The 19,495-nt window shown below is 41.2% G+C and overlaps 1 protein-coding gene and 1 long non-coding RNA gene across 2 annotated transcripts; both read right to left on the bottom strand.

Moving 5' to 3' along the window:
- Positions 1 to 2,565: 2,565 nt before the first annotated feature.
- Positions 2,566 to 6,699, bottom strand: LOC136224333 (uncharacterized). Its single transcript, XR_010686393.1, has 5 exons — positions 4,286 to 6,699; positions 4,044 to 4,208; positions 3,579 to 3,974; positions 3,150 to 3,500; positions 2,566 to 3,040 (listed from the first exon to the last, which is right to left on the bottom strand). It is a non-coding gene; the product is annotated as an uncharacterized lncRNA (long non-coding RNA).
- A 6,907-nt stretch (positions 6,700 to 13,606) lies between these two features.
- On the bottom strand, positions 13,607 to 17,915 carry LOC136223771 (uncharacterized). Its single transcript, XM_066011931.1, has 2 exons — positions 17,664 to 17,915; positions 13,607 to 16,779 (listed from the first exon to the last, which is right to left on the bottom strand). Exon 2 carries the CDS (start codon positions 15,655 to 15,657, stop codon positions 14,227 to 14,229), a length of 1,431 nt encoding a protein of 476 aa, XP_065868003.1. The 5' UTR covers positions 15,658 to 16,779; positions 17,664 to 17,915; the 3' UTR covers positions 13,607 to 14,226.
- Positions 17,916 to 19,495: the final 1,580 nt, after the last annotated feature.

Below are 19,495 nucleotides of genomic sequence, written 5' to 3'. Positions count from 1 at the left end.
TAGTGCTGAGACCGCCTAAACTAGGGAAGCCGCTTCTCCTCTATGTAGCGATCGAGGAGCGATCTATTGGGGCAATGTTGGCTCAAGAGGGAGACACCGGTGTGGAGCACGCGGTGTATTATTTGAGTAAGAAGTTTCTGGAGTACGAGCTCAAGTACAACATGATCGAAAAGACATGTGTGGCAGTAGTATGGTTGACAAAGAAACTACGGCATTATTTTCAATCGTATAAAGTGATCATTATTTCTCGGATGGACCCCGTGAAGTATTTGTACCGAACTCCATCCTTGACGGGGAAGTTAGCCCGATGGTTGTTGCTTCTGTCCGAGTTTGACATTGAATATGTGACGAAGAAGGTTATCAAAGGAAGGGACGTGGCAGAGTTTCTGGCTAACCAACCCCTGAATGCAGAAGAGGAAGAAGTAAGCTATGATTTCCCCGATGAGCACTTGAACGCAATCGAAGTTATACCGTGGAAAATGTTCTTCGATGGAGCAGTTAATTCGAATGGAGCCGGAGTAGGAGTACTACTTACCTCACCGGAAGGAGAAAGGATCCCGATGGACAAGAAGTTATCCTTCCCTCTCACTAATAATATGGCCGAATATGAAGCATGCATTTATGGTTTAGAGTCATTAGCGGCACTGGGAGCATCATATGTCGAAATTTGGGGTGACTCCAAGTTGATCATCGAACAGGCACAAGGAAACTGGGAAATGAGGGAAGAAAGGCTACGTCCATATCTAGATCAGCTAGAAGGGTTGGCACAAAGATTCAAGGAGTGTCGTTTCTATCACATTCCTCGAGCGCAGAACCAGGCGGCGGATGCTTTGGCCACTTTGGTGTCAGTTTGGGACAACCCCCGAAACCTTGCCTCGAAACCGTTGGTATTAAGGAGATCTCACAAACCATGCTACGAGGACGTAATGCTGTTAGGGGCAGATGAAAAATCGTGGTATTTCGATATCGTGAACTTCATGAAAAATGGAACATATCCGGCAGAGTCAGAACCGAGGGATCAAGCAGTGATTAGAAGGTTAGCTCGGCAGTTCGTCATCCATGACGACTTACTTTACAAAAGGCACATCGATGGGTTACAGCTAAGGTGCTTAGATGCGGGAGAAGCCCGCGAGGCGATGGAATCGGTGCATTCAGGAATTTGCGGGGCCCATATGGGAGGAGCGGTGTTAGCAAAGAAAATCATAAGGCAAGGCTTCTACTGGCTCACCATGGAAAGAGATTGTAACCAGTATGCAAAGAAATGCCATGATTGTCAAATCCACGGCGATTGCAGTCATCTTCCGGCCATGGAACTACATGTGCTAGTACCTATTTGGCCATTCGCTGCTTGGGGCATTGACATCATCGGCGAAGTAAGGCCTAACGCTTCAAATGGACATAAGTTTATTGCTGTCGCCATCGATTATTTCACCAAGTGGGTAGAAGCAGAGTCGTTTAGCAAACTGGGATCCAAGCAGATGAGAAAGTTCATTGAAAAACACTTGATCACCAGGTTCGGAGTGCCTCATCACATGATTACGGATAATGGGGTCCAGTTTCAGGGGGAAGTAAGAAATCTTTTCCGAGAATATGGCATTGAACATCATAGGTCTTCTCCATACCGTCCACAGGCTAATGGAGCAGTAGAAGCAGCTAATAAGAACCTTAAGAGGATTCTCGTAAAAACGGTGGAATCACATCGGAATTGGCATGAGCAGCTCCCACTCGCATTATGGGCTTATCGCACGACAATTAGAACCTCAATTGGGGCAACGCCATTCTCTTTGATGTATGGAACAGAAGCAGTCTTGCCAATTGAGATCGAAAAGCGATCGTTGAGAATCGCAGTGGAGGCAGAAATTCCCGAGGCGGAATGGGCGAAGAAGCGATGTGAGCAGTTGGCTCTAGTTGACGAAAAAAGGATGGAAGCGCTTTACCATGTACAGTTATATCAAAGAAGGATGGCTCGGGCTTTCAATAAAAAGGTCAAGACCAGTCCTATCAAAGAAGGAGATTTGGTGCTGAAACAGATCCGTGTGACGCACACCGACCCGAGGGGGAAGTTCAGGCCTAACTGGGAAGGACCATTCGTCGTGAAGAAGATACTAAGCAAAGGAGCGATGAAGTTAACCACAATGGACGGCATGGAATTCTCCGAACCTACCAACCTGGATAGGCTTAAGAAATACTTTTCGTAAAAAAAAAAAAAAAAAAAAAGAAAAATAAAGAAAAATTCCTGATAGGTTGAAAACCCGTAAAGGGCGACCTATGCAACAATAAGGGAAATCCCAATGGGTGAAAACCCGAAAGGGCACTCATTTAAAAATTCCGGGATAGTAAAAGGAGAGGAGAAAAATCGCCGGGATCCGAAAATCGAAAGGCGGGTCCTGGTAACAATAGTTATGACTTGAGCAATTACAAAAACAATGTATAAGAAACTAAGTATTTCTGTTGTTTGTAAATAAATAAAGGCATGAATATATTTGACGAGAATGATGGGAATCATCATAATCTATTGAATGCATGGTAATATGAATCACGAGTTATACATTTCCTATCCTACTTTTCACAAAAAGGCTACCTACTATCCACCCCACTCCCTATACATCAGCTATACATCGGGGAAACTCTAATAAAAGCTACAAAGCAATAATGAAAGCTACAAAGCAATAATGAAAGCTACAAAGCAATACATAACGAGCCTAATACGGAGGGAAGTCCCAATAGTCCTCAAAATCTCTCAGGTGTGATGCCCGCTCCGCAGATAGTGCCTCCTCGGCAGCACGCGCTCTTTCATCAGAAACTCGCGCTCTCTCATCAGAGGCGAATGCTCTCTCATCGGCAGCTCGTGCTCTCTCCTCTGAAGCAAGGCACCTGATCGACTCATCACGCGCCCTCTCCTCGACGGCAAGGCGACCCTCAGTTTCCCGTCGCATCATCCCTGACCAGTGGTCATTTCTCTCATGATACACCTGACGAACCCGGGCGTCGCCTCCCGCACCAACTCGCTCTGCCTCCGCTCGTGGGCATGCAGATCACTCTACAGAAAAAGAAGAAAAAAGAACAGATAAAAAGCAGCATAGGCAAAAACATAAATCATACATACATGCATACATTCCACTACACTAAAGTAAAGTAATGATACATACCAGGTGATCGGTGCAGCGCAAGCTGAGGCGATCTCGTAGGTAACCAGACAGCCCCACGTAATCCGTACAAGTCTCCCTCGTGGTCAGAGAAGCGTCTGAGGGATCAAATGGGACCCTCGAGGAGATGATAGGAGGAGCCACCTCAAATCTCGCATAAGCTGCCCCAGACTCGTCATAGCAAATCGTGGCATAATCTCTCCCGTAGTCTGGTAGGGGCACGCCTAGGGAAGACCTCTCCGGTCGGGCAGCGCTGGAGGACTCGCCGACGTAGTAGGGCTACTCGCACACAGGCGTCTGAGCTCGAGTACCGTCAAAGAAATCAGATAAATGGGCACTCCTCCAGGACCCCTCCTGCAAAAAAAACACAATAAAAACCCCTAAACATCTCATGAATGAAAGGTAAAATAAGAAGGGGGTGGAACCACTTACCGGGACCTCCTCCTGACCGAAGACTGCCGCGACAGCCTCCCTCAAAAATACATCTGCCACCGGATCCACCTCCATCGCTGCCGCCGGGGCATCCCTCGCGCTCAGCAGAGTAGATAAGTAAGGCTCACGGCCCCCGGCGTGAATCCACACCGCTCTACCAACAAACTAACGGGTCAAGTCCCGACGAACGGTCGATAAGGGCATGGTCCGCACCGTGAACATAGAGACGGGGATCTCACCCGGTGTCCAGTGAGCGTCCCTAACTCCAGTGATGCCTCGATCCCCTAAATACCATGCCCGCACGCAGGGGCCGGTGAGCACACACTGCTGCTCCTGGATCATCGATACATATGTATAATCGGGGCCGAAGTCGAAGTCGTCCCACCTGAACTTAATCTAAAAAATGCACAAAGAGAAAGTCAGAAAGACTCAAACAAAAACCGAGCATGATTAGGCAAAATCTACCTGTGTGAGGGTCAGCGAGTCGATCCAATCTAGGAGCCGTGGAACCGTCCGACTCCTTTCGGCGCTCAAGTCAAAATCCCTCCATCGAGTCATGAAAGGCGGCCTCGGTACTCTCAGTCGAGATCGAGACCGGCTGGGAAGGATGTGCCTCTCATACGCCCACACCTGCGGTAAAAACAAGGACTAGGAGTGTGAAAAACGTGAAGAAGATAAGACGGGCAAGTCAAGAAGGCGTCACGTACCAGCAGAGCAAAGGTGTAACCACCGAAATCCTTGCGCTTCCGGCAAGTCAGATCCAAAAACTTGTAGAGAAAGGCTAAGCCTGCCCCTGCCCAATCGTAGGAAGCCGCTGCATCCAAATCGCTGAGTGCCTGAATGAGACCCGCATGTACCTTTCCACCCTTCGTGCATGCAATTGATAAGAACGCGTTAAGACTAGGTATTCTTTCATAGAGACATCCGGTCAGTTAGGACCAATTTTCTGTAAAAATCTCTCCTGTAGGGTCATTCACGTAGGGTTTAGTCAATTCTTTAATCCACCATCGTCTACGGGGACGAGGAGCATAGATTAGGTTTTACTATTTACGTGCATTAGTTAAGTTTTTACTATTCATGTTTTTACTATTCATGTGCATTAGCTAAGTTTTTACTATTCACGTTTTTACTATTCACGTTTTCACTATTCACGTGCATTAGCTAAGTTTTTACTATTCACGTTTTTACTATTCACGTGCACTATTCACGTCTTCACTATTCACGTTGTTTGTACCGTTAGCATGCATAAATTTGTAGTGTCACTATTCACATGCATATAGCGCGCATTCTTACAAAAATAAACAGGTGTTACTTGTGAATAAAGGAATTCACGTTTTCTAGCTAAAGTCCTCTAAGGCAGTCTAAGGGTTAGCATGCAAATCATGTTCGGATAGGAATGCTAAAGCCTAGAGTTCGAATCAAATAAAAGTGAGAAATTACTTACCTCGTTGCAGCGTGTCCTGCTCAAATGCGTCGTAGGGTCGTGGAAGGTATCCACTCTATCCAGGTTTACGTAAACCTCGTCCATGCCTCTAGTGCCATCCCATTCATCTAAATCCATCCCGAGAATAATCCAAATTGAATTCTAGTGAGAGAAAGAAGAGAGAGAAGGTGTGGGGTTGAAATGAAACCCCACCACCTTATATAGGAAAAGGGAATGGCATTCCCGTAAATAGTGAAAGAAGTACGATTTGACATAAAGGTAAAAAGTAAATAATTAATTACTAGGTGCACAGACCTCCGATTTGCAGTCCGTTTCAGCCTGCATTTCTCCCAGACAACGACCAACATTGCCAAGATATGAACTCCAAATAACAGTCAATTTTTACAGAACAGTGACACCAGTCAAAATACAGATGACAGTTAATAGAAAAACGATCATTAGTCTATATCATTTCAGACTGAAACACATTCCCATTGAACCTCCGAGATGATAGCTCCAGTAAGAAGATACAGACAACGGTGTCGTAAGAAAATCCAGAAACAATCCCAGCTTTTGAGCCATTTGACTCACAGTCGCAGACCGGAGTTGCTTTTGAGCCATCTGACTCACGGTCGCAGAGCGGAGTTGCTTTTGAGCCATCTGACTCATGGTCGCAGACCGGAGTTGCTTTTGAGCCATCTGACTCACAGTCGCAGACCGGAGTTGCTTTTGAGCCATCTGACTCACGGTCGCAGACCGAAGTTGCTTTTGAGCCATTTTACCTGCGGTCGTGGACCAGGGTCGCTTTTGAGCCATCTTACTCTCGGTCGTAGACCAGAGTTGCTTTTGAGCCATCTTACTCAAGGTCGCAGACCTGAGTTGCTTTGGAGCCATTTTACCCGCGGTCGTGGACCAGGGTCGCTTTTGAGCCATCTTACTCGCGGTCTCAGACTTGAGTTGCTTTTGAGCCATCCCATTAACGGTCGTACATCGAAATTGCTTTTGAGCCATTCTTACCCATAACCAACGTACGCTAGATTCCGAGAAAAGAACATCCATCGACGGCCACTCCAAAGGTGACGATGGTAGGAATCAGAGGATGACACCGGAACGCGCAGCGCGAAGGTCAGGTATGCTCCCTCCTACTCTTTACGTGTCTTTTACTTTTATATGTTTTACATTGCATGTGTTATGTTAGCAAAAAACGTTTTCGAAACACACACATCACTGTCAAAATAGAAAAGTAGGGGCAACTGTAGACACTGAGTCGGAGGACCTGTGACGAAAACCTGAAAACAAGACGGTTGAAGCGATTGATTCCGGAAGTTTTGAAAAACAAAAAAAAAATATAAAGAATAATAAGCGTATAATAAGGAAAGAAAATTACGGCGGGTCGCTGTTGCCGGTAAGGTGGCTCGCGTATGCTTAGCGGCATGCCGCGGGTGCTTAGCGGCATCCGGCGCGCGGTCGACAATGGTCGAACGCCCGCTCGACGGCACAGGACGTGCGCTCGGCGTCCGTCGGACGCACGCGTCAACCACGAGTGGCACGTTCTCGACGTCCGAGCAACGCCCGAGTCTGATAGCGCGGGGCACGCTCTCGTTGGCCACTGAGCGTGCGCGCCCGGCAGCGCGGAGCGCGCATTCGGCGGCCGCAACGTGTGAGCGTCCGACGGTGCGGAACGCGCGCTCGGTGGCCGTGGGGCGCGCGCGCCCGACAGCGCGAGGCACGCCTCGGGGGTCGTCGGACGGGCGCCCAACCACGTCGGGCAAACGCCCAACGAGCGTTGCGCGAGCGCCCAACCTGGCGTTGGGCGGTAGCCCAATTTAGTGTTGGGCGGCCGCCCAACAAGCCTTGGGCGGCCGCCCAACGACTTTGGGCGACGCCCAATTTTACTTGGGCGTCGCCCAAAGTTCCGGGATCCGTTTCCCTATAAAAAGGGGCACGGATCCCAATGCAAAGGAGGAGGATTTTTGGAGAGAGCTTTCTCAGTCTAAACGTTTTTAGAGAGAGAGTGAATTTTTTTTGAGAAAAATATTTTTTTTTTCTCAAAAATTCTAAATTTCCTAAAGTTCAATTTTTACTAAATTTTCATTAAAAACGGAAGATCGTGGTTCGTGGAATCAATCGGCTTCGACTATCAGATACCGAATTTAAGGTATTATCCGAGGACTAGACTCTCTTTTATTTTATTTTATTTATCTTCTTCTCCTATTTATTTTTATGTTATAGTTTTTATTTATTTAGTTATTTATTTATGGTGTCACATTTTATTTAATTAGCGTATTTATTTAATTTCCATTTTGTGTTGAATAAAATTCGGTTTTGTTTTAAAATAAAAAACCTCGTTTTGATATCCCAATACGAACCGTGATCCGATAAAAAGGTAGTTCGGGTATCGAAAACGTTGTAATTACAAGTTTTTAATTTAAAAGAAATTTCCAAATAATGATTTGAAATAAAAAACGTCGTTTAGGAACTTCCGTTTTCGACTATGATCCATTTTTGGTAGTTCGGAAATCCAAAACGATTGAATTAGATTTAATTTAAAGCTATCGAATAAATCTGGAGAATATTGGAGTGCTGCTGTAATTTGTCATTTCTGTCACTAAATGCTGTTTACCGACGGATTTTCCGTCGGTAAATTGCCAAAACGTAAAAGATGCCATTTCAGTCCCTTTTTCTTAACTTTTAAGCTTTTAATCCTTAATATATATATGTATAGTTATGTAATATATGCTTTTCAAATTATTTTAGACCTTTAGTATATGTAATTATTTTAGAATATTTGTATGCTTTTTTATTATTATTCTATTTTACAATATAAGTATATGTATATATATGTTTTTCTTTTTATTCATTTGGGCTCTATTAGATTCTATTTTGAAGATTATTTACTTGGGTATTTTGGAAAATAATTAATATATATTAGTATATGTTATTTTTGATATTTAAAACTATAATAGATATGTATATATGTAGTTTTGGGATATTTGGATTATTTTAGTGGTTATTGAAGGAAATTATTTTTGGATGAATATTATTTTCTTAGTTATAGGATTTACTTACTATTTTCACATTTTTAAAGTATAGATATATTGTACCTACTATTTTTATATACATATAGTTTCTTTTGTATAAACTTTTATTTTCTTAATCTATTTTTTTGATTTAAATGTATATATATATGCTAGAATTACTTTCTTTATTCCTTTGGACCATTCATGGGTCCATGTTTCAAATGGGCTTTATTTGAGTATGAGTCTTGGTTTAAATGGGTTTATTATTACAAGTATAATAGGTGGAGAGTCCATTAAATAAGAGAGGAAAATAAATCACAAAAAGAGAGCTTTCAATATAATTATTTAAACTAATGAATTTTTAGAGTTTCCTAATGTAAGTAAATAGAGTTGTTTTTGTTAACATTTCAAATCATTTCTCAAAACACCACGTCATAAAACCTTAGTCCGTTCCAATGGCGGATTAAGCGAATATTATAATTAAAATCGTTTTCTTTGTGAATAATAGAGTTTTAGAATCATTTTCTTAAAGGATTTGTACAACATGATATTGACTTGTATGTTTAACCACGTTTTCTCATTAAAAGGTTCTTATCCTAACGTTTTCAAACACTCGAGTCGTTCCAACGGCGATTCGGGTAAAACTTCATCAAACGGGGTTTTAAAACGCACCTAAATCGTTCCAACGGTGATTAAGGTGCGAACCATGTAAATAAACTCGTTTTGGGGAAAATAAGTTAGTGTAGAATAAACACACAGCGTGACATGTAAATGAAGTTGTAAATAAATCACTTCTTTCTCCCCATTCTCTGTGTATGTATAACATAAATGGGGGATTCTTTACTAGTATGGCTTTCCAATAATATATGCTCAAAACGGTTTCTGAAAAAAGAAAGAAAAGGGTTTCAAATGAATTTTAAACTTAAAGAAGTATACGATTAGTCCGTTATCGCCTAACATGCTGAGTAGGAGGCCGGTGGTTCATAACCGGGCGATATCGGGGTGCCTAGTAGCCTTTCTCCGGAAAGGAGCTAGCCTTCTCGGCTCGTACCTAAGTTTCCCGAACCCACACCGGTCTCCCGCAAGGGATCGGTGTTCATTTTCCCATTCGTGGGTGGCGACTATTCCATATCTCCGAGCTCCGGTCCTGCCGAGCAGCTTGATTCCACGATTGGTTGCTTTCGGCGCCAATCACCGCTTACGTCGCCATCAGGTTGTCCACCCCCCGGTCCGCCCGGGAGATTAGGCCGCGGCACCTCGTCTAACAACCCCTAATATCTAAAATGGTACAATTTTACTTATAACAATGTCAAGTTGGGTTAATTTCAGACATTATTATAAAAGACAGATATTGTGTTCCATATTCTGTACCAATTGCATATTGGATGGTTTTTTAAAAATAAATCATATTTTTTATGATTTAGTAATATAATTGAAGATCAATATTTACAAGTTCCATGAAATATTTGAATTTTTTTTCTCCGATTCGTACATAAGGCATTATATTTTTATTTTTTTCATGTTTAATCATATGTTTGTGATATGTTACTAATAAGTGATAAAATGACGCACAAGTATAAATGACAAGATTCATAATCGAGAATAGATTTTGATAACTTATTTCTCCAATTGACCCAACTTATCAACGTTATGAGTAAAATTGCTATTGGTTGTATTAAAGGTCAAATTGCACAATTTTAGACGTTAGGAGTAAAATTGCTCCTGAGTATAAACGTTTGAGATATTTTTACACCTTATCCTTTAAGTTAATTCGTTACATTGACTCTTATATTTTTTTTTTGGTTACATGGAGGGAGAACCCGGAACACTAACTAGTAATTAATCTAGGAAAAGAGATCCCTATCCTATCTCTAAGTAAAATATCATGGATGTCTGTAGGCGGCACACCACACTCGTGATGACCCAAGGCTAGTTTAGTTCTTGGTATTTTAAGTAATTTTTGTGTGTTTTGCATGTTTTAAGACCTAAAAACCAACTTCCTTCGAAGCTAAACTTTGTTATTTGTCTTTGGGGATTGAAAATCGAATCTAATATTGCATGCTAACTAGTTTAGGTGTAGGACACAATCCTTGTATCTGCATGAGCTAAGATCATATCCAGACCCTACTTTGGAAGAAATGCTAAAATCATTACTTAGGTAGATAACTTAAAAATTGAAGGCATGTGATAATAAAGTTGAGCTTGGGAAGAACTAATAAGCACAAAAATTAAAACCCAATGAATTGTGAGCTGAATTTGAGCCCAATAGGGAACATAAAAAAAACTCTTTTTTTTTTTATATATTTTTGTGTGTATGTTTTGACTTGTGAAGGATTACAATTTGCACTAAATACTGAGTGCAGTCTGCACGCACTGATTTGAGACAATAAAACGATGAAACTGTTAACGGAAGTATAACAGTGAGAGATAGAGGAAGGAAGAGGAATGTCGACTGCCTAGAGAGAAGGAGAAGTCGGCGGTAGAGAGAGAGAGAGAGAAAGATTGATTGTGTAATTCCCTTGATTAGGGTTTCATTAATAATGCTATAAATATATAACAGGTATTCTAGCCCTAATAGACTACTGATAAAGCAAGTATAATCCCACTGTACTTCTGGGATTGTGATACAAGTAAAACTCTATAATGATTAGGGAATTAGGGAGGAATTATCCTTAAGATAATGTTTAGAGATAATACCAAATATTATCTCTAACACCCCCCCCGCAAGCCGATGCCTATCTTGAACCATAAGTCGAGAGCGAAGTCGTTCGAACCAGAGAGTAGGAAGCGGCTTGGTCAGAATGTCAGCTACCTGATCATCAGTTGGAATGAATCGTACGCTAAGAAAGCCATTTGCAACTCGTTCCCGAACAAAATGATAATCAAGTTCAATGTGCTTCGTACGAGCATGAAAACTGGATTTGATGTGGGGTAGATGGCACTAACATTGTCACACCATAGTTGCACAGGTGTTGGGATTGGAAAGCCCAGGTCATGTAGGAGAGATTGAATCCACAGGAGTTCCACCGTAGCATTTGCAACTGCCTTGTATTCACTCTCCGTGGATGATCTGGATACCGTTGGTTGCTTGCGAGTTTGCCATGAGATGATACTCTTGCCTAGATAGATGCAAAAGGCGCCCGTGGATCGACGATCATCAGGACATCCACCCCAATCACTATCAGAATAGCAATGCATACTGTCAATGGGTTTGGATGACATCGTAATACCATAGTTCAGAGTGCCTTGAAGATAGCGAAGTACTCTCTTAACACTCTTCCAGTGTTCATCCGTCGGGCAACGCAAGAATTGACATAGTTTGTTAACCGCAAATGCAATGTCAGGTCGAGTGAGAAGGAGATACTGGAGAGCACCCACAATGCTCCGATATTCATCCCCAGAGGGAAGAGCCTTGCCTAGTGATTTTGATAGAGTTGGGGTAGTTGCCATTGGTGTGGAGATTGGCTTGGAGTCGGCCATTTTTACTCTATCCAGAATGTCAGAAGCATATTTGGCTTGACAGAGATGAATGCCTTCTCTAGAATAGTGTATTTCAATGCCCAAAAAATACTCGGCTTTACCCAAATTCCTGATCGGGAATTCTTTTTCAATGGCAGCAATGGTGTTGATAATGTGATCCGGTGAATTTCCTGTGACAAGGATATCATCCACATAGCATAGTATATATGTCTGTATGTTGCCTTGCTTGTGAACAAATAGAGAGTTGTCTGCCAATGACATTTTGAATCCAAGAGACACTAGGAAGTTTCTTAGACGAGTGAACCACTCACGAGGCGCTTGTTTGAGTCCGTATAAGCTCTTACGAAGAAGACACACATAATTAGGTTGATCAGGGTCTCGAAACCCCTGTGGTTGTTCCATGAAGATTGTTTCTGATAGATTTCCATGCAGAAATACATTGGACACATCAAGCTGATTAATGAACCATCCCTTTGTTGTAGCGATAGTGAACACTGTCCTGATGGTAGTTGCTTTTACTACAGGGCTAAACGTTTCCTTGTAGTCAATTCCCGATTTCTGAGTGAAACCACGTGCAACAAGCCTAGCCTTGTATCGATCAATAAAACCATCGCTTTTTCGTTTGGTGCGGAATAACCATCGCGAGGTTATAATATGTCTTCCGGAGGGTCGAGGGACAAGTTGCCATGTCCCGTTGTCAATTAGTGCCTTGATCTCTTCTGACATCGCTTGACGCCATTCCAGGGATTTTTGTGCTTTACTAAAGCACGTTGGATCAACCACACCATCACTGTGCGAAGAAAGAAGAGCCTCAAATCTCCCAAGCGAGTTAAGGGTGGTGCCGCGCCAGAGACATCGGTAATCGCTGAGTGCGAGGCTGGATGTCCGAGCCAGAGACATCCGCGCGCGAATGTCCATATTCCGCGATTGCAGGAGCATGCTGATTGCTTGCTCGGAACACAATTGGAGGAATTGATTGATAATCGACAGGCGGTGCTTGCGAAGCGAGATCGCTAGGCACTGTGCGCGGCGTTATTGCGCGGCCAGCAGGTGATTCTGCACCAGTAGCAGGCGAAGCACCATTTTGCAGATTGGTATCCGCAAGTGATTCCTCGCAATTAGCAGAGGCACGTCCGTCTGCTGAGCCTGTGATGTCCGCAGCGCTGAACTCGTTGTGCTGAGTGTCATCGCATGGTGGTTCATGCTGCTATTACGGGGCAGATGCAGTGATGACAGTAGAAGGCGGAGGTGTGGGGAGAGCTGTTTGAGAGAGAGATCTCGGCACAGCGGGAATAATGGATGGTAAAGAAGAAGAGATAGAAGTAGGTGTAAGAGGAGAGGAACGAAGATTACCTGGATACAGTCCAAGCAACGATGGGAGCTCACAGATAGTAGCCTGGAAGTCAGCGCTAGTATGATTCGCCGGTGCCAAAGGTTGCGCTGTAGGAAAGACATCCTCCTGATGTCGAACAAATTTACAAATGTAAATTCTCTTGGTTGCTAGATCAAGACACAATTCTCCCGAGTGGTTTGACGACGGACCAAGGTAAATACATAATTTGGAACGAAATTCAAATTTGTGTCGATTGTAAGGTCTAAGTAATGGAAAAATACCACTTCCAAATATGCGAATTGAAGAATACGAGGGTTGTTTTTTGTGAAATAGAAAAAACGGTGATTTATCACAAAGAACTTTAGTAGGAAGAATGTTAATCATACGCATGCTATGAATCATGGCATAGTTCCAAAAACACAAAGGTAGGGAAGCATTGGCTAATAAGGTTAAGCAAGTGTCAACTATGTGTCTAATTTTTCGTTCAGCAATCCCGTTTTGAGCATGAGTATGAGGGCATGCAATCTTGTGAACAATACCATTTGTTTGCAAAAACGGTTGAAGTGCTTGAAACTCTCCCCCAAGATCAGAGTAGAAATTCTTGACCCTAGCATTGTACTGATTTCTAATCATGGCATAGAATTTTTGAAAAGTAATGGCAACTTCACTTTTATTTTTTAAACAGAATAGTCAACCAAAGCGAGTAAATTCATCAATGATAATGAGAAAATAACGATGACCATTAAATGAAAGAATAGGAGCAGGGCCCCAAACATCCAAATGTAAATTTTCAAAGATAAAAGTGCTAGAATGCACAATTGACGATAAAGAAGTTTTGGCTAGTTTTCCTAAAGGACAAAATAAACAACTACTGGCCGGTGTTGTTGACACAAGCTTATTATTCTTCAAAATTTTGCTAACTGTTTGATTCTGACAGTGCCCCAACCTTGCATGCCATCGCACAAAGGACACCTTTTCCCCTACTAGCCCCTCCTTCAAGTTTGGTGGTAGCACATAGAGCCCCTCCTTACTCGGACCGCGTAACAGGATTTCCCCAGTTGCTTGATCCTTTACAAGAAAATGATTAGGCCAAAATTCAAAGAAACAAGAGTTATCTCGAGAAAATTTTTGAACAGATAAAAGAGACTTGGTTAGTTTAGGCACAAGAAGAATATCATTAATATTAAACTGATGAACATTAGAGTGACCTAAATGAGAAATTTGCAAACCTTGTCCGTTGCCGAACTGAACCGAATCAGAACCTGGATAAGGATACATGATCTGAAGTTGATTTGGATTTGGAGTCATGTGATTTGTGGCTCCAGTATCCGGATACCAAGGCTGAGGTGGACCACTGAATGGGTCAGAAGATGTGTGCCATGCCGCATATGCCTATGGTCCAGGACGATATTGAGTTGCATACCCCTTTGGACGTTTGCATTTATCAGCCCAATGATCAAGATCTCCACAATTAAAACATTTTCCACCCCTTCTCTTTTTATTTTTCTTTGCAGTACCATTGGGTGAAACAGTAGAAACATGGGCTTCCAAAGAGTTAGCTCTTGGGGTAGGTAAAATAAACTCTGCCTTTTTTGCTGTTGACTGAATCAGACCTTCAACCATTTTCAAATTGCTCAATAATTCATAAAAGCTAATGTGTATGCCCTTTTGAGTAATAAGGTTTTGGATGGTTGATTTGAATGCCTCTCCAACATTCTTGTATAACAAAGGTGGTAATAGATGCATGGGGTATGGATTGCCAGAGGCAGCAAGGTCATCCAAAAGGTCCTTTAATTTGTGCATGTATTCAGTGATAGGCATGTCATTCTGTTCAAGTTCTTGTAACTTTATGCTCAATTGAAATTGTCGAGAATCAGTAATAATTCCATAGGCTTGCTCAAGGGCCACCCATATATCATGGGAATAGTGAAAACAAGTGATTAAAGGATAGATCTCCTCAGTCAGAGAGTGCAACAATAATGACATAACAGTATTCTCAAGATCATCCCAAACAGTATAAGCAGGGTTAAGCATCATATTATCAGGACCAGACATAAAACTGCTTCGGGTTTGAAATTTTGGAGGTGGTGCATTATTGCTAATAATATGCTCAAAGTAATGATGTGATTTCAGGGTGGAAACAATGGCCATTCTCCAAGCCTTGTAGTTATGTGGTGTTAATTTGATGTGTGTGGCTGTATGGGTGGGGGCTGGACGAGTCATATTAATAGCATTTGTTGTGGAGTTAGAGTAAACAGGATTTATTGATGAGGAGGGATAATCATGGTTGGAATGAGGATTAAAAGTTGGTCCAGGATTGCTAATAAAAGAATCAGAACTATGGGTGTGGAGTGATGAGGGTATCTGGGAACTGTGATAAGATGGAGGGGGTCCAAAACCTGGTCTGATAATAGGTTGAGAATGATTACCTGGTGGAGGGAATAGTGAAGGAGCCGCTTGATTCTGTCTGTTCCGAGGAATAGCACCAGAATCCTTATTGTCAAACAAGTAAGATGATGTTACAGTTGATTGTTCCGGAGTGGTGAATGGCGACTCAAATCTCCACCCGGATGATGGCTGAAGGGAAGACGCAGAGGCTGTGGCGATCGTGAATTCAGTACCGGCTGCCGAATGATCACCACCGGCAGAGGCCGCAGCAGGCATAGCCGCGGAAAAAATTCCAGCCGCAGCAGTTCCGTTGCTTCTGTTTGACAGGGACACGGCGGAAACTGCAGGTTGAATGAATTCGGATTGAGTTCCGACAGTTGTCTGTAGCGGAATTGAATCAGACATAGATGGATCCGTTGTTGCTCTTGATACCATGTTAACGGAAGTATAACAGTGAGAGATAGAGGAAGGAAGAGGAATGTCGACTGCCTAGAGAGAAGGAGAAGTCGACGGTAGAGAGAGAGAGAGAAAGATTGATTGTGTAATTCCCTTGATTAGGGTTTCATTAATAATGCTATAAATATATAACAGGTATTGTAGCCCTAATAGACTACAGATAAAGTAAGTATAATCCCACTGTACTTCTGGGATTGTGATACAAGTAAAACTCTATAATGATTAGGGAATTAGGGAGGAATTATCCTTAAGATAATGTTTAGAGATAATACCAAATATTATCTCTAACAGAAACAAGTCTCCTTGGAATTAACATTTTTCTTTACTTTATTTTTATCTTTTTTATCAACTTTAGAAAGCTTTTTTAAGCCTTAATTTTTGTAGCTTATAGTTTTTCTTTCCTTCTTAACCCTTATTTTTTTTTTTTTACAAACTATCACTTAGTTTGTTTCCTAACCCAAGTTTTTGGAGAACTACAATAGAGTCTTTGTTTTATTTTAGCACTTTCTGTTTAGTCTAGCAAGAAAATAAGCTGAGAGTAAACACGTAAACCACTTAAAAACTATGTGAATTGAGTGAACTACCAATGATGAGGTGTTTTACTTGACTAAAAAAATTTCTTTTTTGTTTTTCTGAGTGCCCGGAAGATCTATTCGTGCACACGTATCTTGAAATGAATTTTCTTCTTGTGTCTTCACCATTATTTTTCGTGCACAAAATTAACAAACTTAAAATCATCGTTTCCATTGATTTTGATTTAAATAAAAAAAGACAATCCTTACAGGAAACTAAAGCCACTAAAGTAACCAAGTGGAACACTAAACAATTGAATCTGAAGCAAACTAGTAAAATTATCTTTTTTTATTCTAGGTACAAAAGTCCGATAAAATCCATTTTAAATCAAGTGAAATATTGAAGGATATAACAATCCAACATCTTGGAACATACAATATCAATATTCCGTGAAGAATGGAGAAGAGAATTAAAATAGGTAAGTCTTATAATTATCGGGTTATCAAGAAAAACTAAAAGGATAAAAATAATCTGTGCAGATGCCGTGATTACCTATAGTATCAAGGTCTAAATCTTGAAATGTGCTTCCTGTGTAACATAAAATTATGAAATGGAAACAACAACTTAGATCCAACAAAAGAGAACAATTGAAATTGGAATATACCTAAAAAAACAGGTGGTCAAAGCATCATTTATCAATGAATTGGTTCTGATTTTTTATTTTTTAGACTAGGATTTATAAAATTGATTGGACTAATTTCAAATCATTAGCAGCATATGATGAATATTGTAATTGATGAAGTTTCTCTTCAAAATATTAATATACTTGAACATGAACCATGCCTGTAGTTCATACTTAATGAGTAATCAAAACACTTTCATCAAAAAGAAAAAACACTGAAAACGTTTATCATACTTATAAAACTTATCAGAACACTACTCATAATCAGTAAGTTAATATAAAATAAAAAAACATACAGTGAAGCATATGAGTATTTAAAGTAATGGAAACTATTTAAAATTCATTGAACTAATTTCAGATCATCACTAGCACTTGGTGATAACTAAGATAACTCCAGTTACATGCTCTTGTACCAAGAACAATACCAAATTCCCCAGAGTTGTGCTTAATCTATATCAAGTAAATAGGAGATTTAAAGTAGAAAAACTAAAGACAACAGAGATTTAAAGTAGAAAATCCATTAGGCGAGCTTGAATTAATCAGACACCTCAATGATTTGGCGACAGCAGAGCTTAGATTAGATCTAAAAGGACAAAATCAGATGGTTGAAACCGATGGCAACCTCAGGAATTCATTTGTCCATAATGGAAATCAGTTTATGTTTTAACCCAAATATAGTGAAAATCAGATTGATGGATCATTAGATCCAAATATGAGATGAAATATATCAAAATTGAAGACAACAAGGATTTAAAGTTGAAAACTGATTACGTGATTCAGAATCAAATACCTCAATTATTTGTAGACAACGGATCTTAGATTAGATCCAAGAGGGTGAATATCAGAGAGAGAGAACCTAGGGCGAATTTCTTCCACCTCACATAGGATTGAATCAGATGATGGCCTTTGTTGCCAGGAGAGAGAGATAGCACGATAGCTAACTGGGAAGAAATTGATTTAAGGTTTTTACTTTTGACAAGCCATTCACGCAGATTTAGCAAAACAGAGGAGATCAGCAGCAGCTTTCATGAGAGAGAGAGAAGAGAAGTTTAAAGTAGGGTTAGATAGTGTTTCACATTTTCTTTTTACTCTCAAGTAATTGGTTCAATTGAAAAAAAAAATCAAATTTACTCTTTTGAAAAATCAAAAAATAATGTTATTTTTGTATGGGTAAACATGAGATTAAGAGCTCAAATTTACTCTTTTGGAAAATTTGAAAATAATGTTATGTTTTTATTTTCAGGCTTTTTAAAACTGTATCTATAAAAAAATTGGTATAATGGTTTTTTTTAGTGTTCGCTTGCTAGTTAATTTTGTTCGACTTAATTACATTCATGACTCTAAATTATTAGAGTATACTTGCCAAAAATAATTCATACAAACAACATTAAATGGTTGATTCTTGTAAAACTTTGGTTGCTGGGCAATTTATTGACCTAACTATATTCATGACTTCTAAATTAATTTACAACGCTCGTAAAGATAGTTTATATAGATATTAATTATATTCATCCATTAATATATTTCATTAAGCTAGGTTGGAGAGTGATTCGATGTACGTAGTGCATGTTCCCCCTCCCGAACTTTTTCAGTTCCTTGGCAGGTAAGACAGGATTGGTTGAATCGTCTCGCTCTTATGGATTTTTTGCACTTGGTGGTTTCTCATGTTTACCGAGAAGGTAATGCCGTGGCAGATGCTTTGGCTAATGTTGGTCGTCTCGTGATGGGTTCTCAAGGGAATCGAAGTGTCCATGAATATACCTCAGAGTTTTTGAGACTTTTAGCAAGGCTAACTTGTCGGAAACCGAAAGTCAAAAGACTTTTAGGTATCTAAATGGATTGAGATACAACATCCAGGATCGTATTGGCACATAGATGGTGATTCGCGTGCAGGATGCCAGGAATTTAGCTCTTAAGGCCGAATCACAGCTGACTGTTAGATCCAGGAGATCCGCCGCTGCTGATTATACACCTGGAGGAAAAGATAGTGTGAAGCACTATGACAAGGGCAAACAAGTGGCGGGTGCCGGTGGGGCAAATGTCAGCAATGTTGGATGGGGATCTGGGGGAGATACCAGACCTTACAAAGAGGGGCATGTACCTCCTAAGAACAACAACCCATACGCCAGACATGCACCTTTCAAATGCTTTAGGTGCAATGAGAGCGCCAATGTGGTAGAAAGATATGAGGATGAGTATAAAGAAGGAGATGAAGTGTTTTGTGAGCCCCTAGAAGATGATGATGTAGAGGCGGATGAAGAGAGACACGCCGTTCACTTGGTAAGGGGTTTTTTGGTCTCCAGCCGGATGGAGGAAGATCAGAGACACCAACTCTTCAGGACTCGCTACCTTGTGAAAGGAGGGCGATGCAATGTTATAATATATAGTGGCAGTCAAGAGAATATTGTGAGCAGTGCCGTTCGGAATTTCGGGCTGTTGGTGGAGGCGCATCCTGACCCCTGGATCAAGAATTTGGGTGAGCTTAGAGTGGACCAGAGGTGTAAAGTGCCCATTGAGATTGGTGACTATAGGGATGAAGTCTATTATGACGTGGTTGATATGGACGCCTGCCACCTATTGTTGGGAAGACCACGACAGTTTGATAGGGACGCCATCCATGCC

The sequence above is a fragment of the Euphorbia lathyris genome, chromosome 3 (genome assembly GCF_963576675.1).
Source record: "Euphorbia lathyris chromosome 3, ddEupLath1.1, whole genome shotgun sequence".
NCBI classification, from domain to species: domain Eukaryota; kingdom Viridiplantae; phylum Streptophyta; class Magnoliopsida; order Malpighiales; family Euphorbiaceae; genus Euphorbia; species Euphorbia lathyris.
The sequence above is the reverse complement of the archived record's forward strand: the minus strand, read 5'-3'. Positions and strand labels throughout refer to the sequence as shown.

Excerpts from the sequence above, each read along its gene's own strand:
- LOC136223771 (XM_066011931.1), bottom strand. The coding sequence starts at position 15,657 with ATGGTATCAAGAGCAACAACGGATCCATCTATGTCTGATTCAATTCCG.